This window comes from Oncorhynchus kisutch, linkage group LG7 (genome assembly GCF_002021735.2).
Source record: "Oncorhynchus kisutch isolate 150728-3 linkage group LG7, Okis_V2, whole genome shotgun sequence".
Classification (NCBI taxonomy): Eukaryota; Metazoa; Chordata; class Actinopteri; order Salmoniformes; family Salmonidae; genus Oncorhynchus; species Oncorhynchus kisutch.
This window is the reverse complement of record NC_034180.2, coordinates 53,366,548-53,372,547: the sequence shown is the minus strand read 5'-3', so window position 1 is coordinate 53,372,547 and position 6,000 is coordinate 53,366,548. Positions and strand designations below refer to the sequence as shown.

Here is a 6,000-nt window from a genome sequence, read left to right as displayed (position 1 = left end):
GTAGATGGCGGCTATCGACCACGCCACCCCGATGCCCAGGAACACGTTGACCGCGTTGCTGCCCGTCACATTACCGATGGAGGCGTCTGCATATGTGTCCTGCACCGCCGCTACCTTACTGGCAAATGTGTCTGGAGAGAGAGAGAGAGAGAGAGAGAGAGAGAGAGAGAGAGAGGGAAATAGAGAGAGAGAGAGAGGGACATAGAGAGTGAGTGAGAGAGAGAGGGAGAGGGAAAGAGAGGGAGAGAGAGAGGGAAATAGAGAGAGAGAGAGAGAGGAAAATAGAGAGAGAGAGAGAGTGAGTGAGAGAGAGAGAGGGAAAGAGAGGGAGAGAGAGAGGGAAAGAGAGAGAGAGAGAGAGAGGGAAAGAGGGAGAGAGAGGGAAATAGAGAGAGAGGAAAATAGAGAGAGAGAGAGTGAGTGAGTGAGTGAGAGAGAGAGAGAGAGAGAGAGAGAGAGAGAGAGAGAGAGAGAGAGAGAGAGAGAGAGGGAAAGAGAGAGAGAGAGAGAGAGAGAGAGGGAAAGAGGGAAAGAGAGTGACATAAAGAGAGTAAAATGGAGAGAGAGAGAGAGAAAGGTGCAAAATCAAATTGTATTGGTCACATGGTTAGCAGATGTTATTGGTCACACGGTTAGCAGATGTTATTGGTCACATGGTTAGCAGATGTTATTGGTCACACGGTTAGCAGATGTTATTGGTCACATGGTTAGCAGATGTTATTGTGAGTGTAGTGAAATGCTTCTAGTTCCCGACAGTGCAGCAGTATCTAACAGGTAATATCTAACAATTCTACAACAGAACCTAATGCACACAATCTACACAATCTTCTCTATTTAAAGGAATGGGATGAGAATATATATAAGTATAAAATATATGGATGACAGAGCGGCTAAGATGCAATAGATAGTGAAGGATACAGTATACATTATATACATATGTGATGAGCAATGAGAGATATGTAAACATTCTTAAAGTGGCATTATTAAAGAGACTAGTGTTACATTTATTAAAGTGGCCAATGATATCAAGTCTGTAGGTAGGCAGCAGCCTCTCTGTGCTAGTGATGGCTGTTTAACAATCTGATGGCCTTGAGATAGAAGCTGTTTTTCAGTCTCTGTCCCAGCTTTGATGCACCTGTACTGACCTCGCCTTCTGGATGATAGCGGAGTGAACAGGCAGTGGCTCGGGTACTGACCTCTCCTTCTGGATGATAGCGGGGTGAACAGGCCGTGGCTCGGGTACTGACCTCTCCTTCTGGATGGTAGCGAGGGGAACAGGCAGTGGCTCGGGTACTGACCTCTCCTTCTGGATGATAGCGGGGTGAACAGGCAGTGGCTCGGGTGGTTGTTGTCCTTGATAGTATTTTTTGCCTTCCTGTGACATCGGGTGCTGTAGGTGTCCTGGAGGGCAGGTAGTTTGCCCCTCAGTGATGCGTTGTGCAGACTGCACCACCCTCTGGAGAGCCCTGCGGTTGTGGTCGGTTAAGTTGCTGTACCAGGCGGTAAGGGTTTTCGGAGACAAGCCACATTTTTTCAGCGTCCTGAGGTTGAAGAGGCGCTGTTGCATGGACCATTTCAGTTTGTTGTGATATGTACACCGAACTTTACACCTTCTCCACTGCTGTCCCTCCGATGTGGATTGGGGGGTGCTCCCTTTGCTGTTCCCTGAAGTCCACGATCATTTCCTTTGTTTTGTTGATGTTGAGTGAGAGGTTGTTTTCCTGCCCTCACCTCCATCCTGTAGGCCATCTCGTCGTTGTTGGTAATCAAGGCTACCACTGTTGTGTCGTCTGCATGGCCACCCAGTCATGGGTGAACAGGGAGTACAGGAGAGGGCTGAGAACGCACCCTTGTGGGGCCCCGGTGTTGAGGATCAGCGGAGTGGAGATGTTCTTTCCTACCTTCACCACCTGGGGTCGGTCCGCCAGGAAGTCCAGGGCCCAGTTGCACAGGGCGGAGCCAAGACCCAGGGTCTCGAGCTTGATGACGAGTTTGGAGGGTACTATGGTGTTGAATGATGAGCTGTAGTCAATGAACAGCATTCTTACATAGGTGTTCCTCTTGTCCAGATGGGTTAGGGCAGTGTGTAGTGTGATGGCGATTGCATCGTCTGTGGACCTATTAGGGCGGTAAGCAAATTGGAGTGGGTCTAGGGTGTCAGGTAGGGTGGAGGTGATATGATTCTTGACTAGTCTCTCAAAGCACTTCATGATGACAGAAGTGAGTGCTACGGGGCAATAGTCGTTTAGCTCAATTACCTTAGCTTTCTTGGGTATAGGAACAATGGTGGCCATCTTGAAGCATGTGGGGACAGCAGACTGGGATAGGGAGAGATTGAATATGTCCATAAACACACCAGCCAGCTGGTCTGCGCATGCTCCAAGGATGAAGTTAGGGATGCCGTCTGGGAAGGCAGCCTTGCGAGGATTAGCACGTTTAAATATTTTACTCACTTGGGCCACGGAGAAGGAGAGCCCACAGACTTTGGCAGTGGGCCCTGTCAGTGACACTGTATTGTCCTCAAAGCGAGCAAAGAAGTTGTTTAATTTGTCTCGGAGCAAGACGTCGATGTCCGCGACGGGGCTGGTTTTCTTTTTGTAATCTGTGATTGACTGTAGACCCTGCCACATACGTCTTGTGTCTGAGCCGTTGAATTGCGACTTCACTTTGTCTCTATACTGACGCTTTGCTTGTTTGATTGCCTTACGGAGGGAATATACTGTATGTATTCGGTCATGTTTCCAGTTAGCTTGCCATGATTAAATGCGGTGGTACATGCTCACTGCACAGTTTGAAGCGAAGCTGCCATCTCTATTGGCGCCATCTTGCATTATACTAAAATGATGTGTCTTGTGATTTATATTTTACGACTGAATCATTTAAAAATAATTTCAAAGGTAGCAGTGAAAAAAGATAGAAAGACGCTTTAAATGTTGTATGACTTTACACCCACAACACCTTCTACCCTTCTACCCCTATACCTTCTACCCTTCTACCCTACACCTTCTACCCTACACCATCTACCCTACACCCACAACACCTTCTACCCTTCTACCCCTACACCTTCTACCCTACACCATCTACCCTACACCTTCTACCCCTACACCTTCTACCCTACACCTTCTACCCCTACACCTTCTACACCTATACCTTCTACCCTACACCTTCTACCCTACACCTTCTACACCTATACCTTCTACCCTACACCTTCTAACCTACACCTTCTACCCTTCTACACCTATACCTTCTACCCTACACCATCTACCCTACACCTTCTACACCTACACCTTCTACCCTACACCTTCTAACCTACACCTTCTACCCTACACCATCTACCCTACACCTTCTACACCTACACCTTCTACCCTACACCTTCTACCCTACACCATCTACCCTACACCATCTACCCTACACCTTCTACCCTACACCTTCTACACCTACACCTTCTACCCTACACCTTCTAACCTACACCTTCTACACCTACACCTTCTACCCTACACCTTCTAACCTACACCTTCTACCCTATACCTTCTACACCTCCACCTTCTACCCTACACCTTCTACCCTACACCTTCTACCCCACACCTTCTACCCCTACACCTTCTACCCTACACCTTCTACCCTACACCTTCTACCCTACACCTATACCTTCTACACCTTCTACCCTACACCTTCTACACCTACACGTTCTACACCTACACCTTCTACACCTACACCTTCTACCCTACACATTCTACACCTACACCTTCTACCCTACACCTTCTACCCTACACCTTCTACCCTACACCTTCTAACCCTACACCTTCTAACCCTACACTTTCTACCCTACACATTCTACACCTACACGTTCCACACCTACACTTTCTACCCTACACCTTCTACCCTACACCTTCTAACCCTACACCTTCTAACCCTACACCTTCTAACCCTACACTTTTCTACCCTACACCTTCTACACCTACACCTTCTACCCTACACCTTCTACCCTACACCTTCTAACCCTACACCTTCTACCCTACACCTTCTAACCCTACACCTTCTACCCTACACCTTCTACACCTACACCTTCTACACCTACACCTACACTTTCTACCCTACACCTTCTACCCTACACCTTCTAACCCTACACCTTCTACCCTACACCTTCTAACTCTACACCTTCTACCCTACACCTTCTACACCTACACCTTCTACACCTACACCTACACCTTCTACACCTACACTTTCTACCCTACACCTTCTACCCCTACACCTTCTAACCCTACACCTTCTACACCTACACTTTCTACCCTACACCTTCTACCCTACACCTTCTACCCCTACACCTTCTAACCCTACACCTTCTACACCTACACTTTCTACCCTACACCTTCTACCCTACACCTTCTACCCTACACCTTCTACCCTACACCTTCTACACCTACACTTTCTACCCTACACCTTCTACACCTACACTTTCTACCCCTACACTTTCTACCCTACACCTTCTACCCTACACCTTCTACCCTACACCTTCTACCCCTACACCTACACCTTCTACCCTACACTTTCTACCCTACACCTCTTCCCTACACCTTCTACCCTACACCTTCTACACCTACACCTTCTACCCTACACATTCTACCCCTACACTTTCTACCCTACACCTTCTACCCTACACCTTCTACCCCTAAACCTACACTTTCTACCCTACACCTTCTACCCTACACCTTCTACCCTACACCTTCTACCCCTACACCTTCTACACCTACACCTTCTACCCTACACCTTCTACCCTACACCTTCTACCCCTACACCTACACTTTCTACCCTACACCTTCTACACCTACAACTTCTACCCTACACGTTCTACCCTACACCTTCTACCCCTACACCTTCTACCATACACCTTCTACACCTACACCTTCTACCCTACACCTTCTACACCTACACCTTCTACCCTACACCTTCTACCCTACACCTTCTACACCTTACCTTCTACCCCTACACATTCTACCCTACACCTTCTACCCCTACACTTTCTACCCTACACCTTCTACCCTACACCTTCTACACCTACACTTTCTACCCTACACCTTCTACCCTACACCTTCTACACCTACACCTTCTACCCTACACCTTCTACCCCTACACCTTCTACCCCTACACCTACACTTTCTACCCTACACCTTCTACCCCTACACCTACACCTTATACCCCTACACCTTCTACCATACACTTTCTACACCTTCTACACCTACACATTCTACACCTACACCTTCTACCCCTACACCTTCTACCCTACACCTACACCTTCTACCCCTACACCTTCTACACCTACACCTTCTACCCCTACACCTACACCTTCTACCCCTACACCTTCTACCCCTACACCTTCTACCCTACACCTACACCTTCTACCCCTACACCTTCTACCCCTACACCTTCTACCCCTACTACCCTACACCTTCTACCCCTACACCTTCTAACCCTACACCTTCTACACCTACACTTTCTACCCTACACCTTCTACCCCTACACCTTCTACCCTACACCTTCTACCTACACCTTCTAACCCTACACCTTCTAACCCTACACTTTCTACCCTACACATTCTACACCTACACGTTCCACACCTACACTTTCTACCCTACACCTTCTACCCTACACCTTCTAACCCTACACCTTCTAACCCTACACCTTCTAACCCTACACTTTCTACCCTACACCTTCTACACCTACACCTTCTACCCTACACCTTCTACCCTACACCTTCTAACCCTACACCTTCTACCCTACACCTTCTAACCCTACACCTTCTACCCTACACCTTCTACACCTACACCTTCTACACCTACACCTACACTTTCTACCCTACACCTTCTACCCTACACCTTCTACCCTACACCTTCTACCCTACACCTTCTAACCCTACACCTTCTAACCCTACACCTTCTAACTCTACACCTTCTACCCTACACCTTCTACACCTACACCTTCTACACCTACACCTACACCTTC

At 48.0% G+C, this 6,000-nt stretch overlaps 1 protein-coding gene across 1 annotated transcript in view; it reads right to left on the bottom strand.

Annotated features, from left to right (window-relative positions):
- The window catches only part of LOC109893835 (sodium/calcium exchanger 2-like), a 46,842-nt gene that overhangs the window by 1,454 nt on the left and 39,388 nt on the right, over window positions 1–6,000 (bottom strand). Inside the window, exon 7 of the mRNA XM_031828096.1 lies at window positions 1–131. This exon is cut by the window's left edge and continues 1,454 nt beyond it. Within this exon, the coding sequence (XP_031683956.1) occupies window positions 1–131 (131 nt within the window). The remainder of the gene's footprint in view (window positions 132–6,000) is intronic.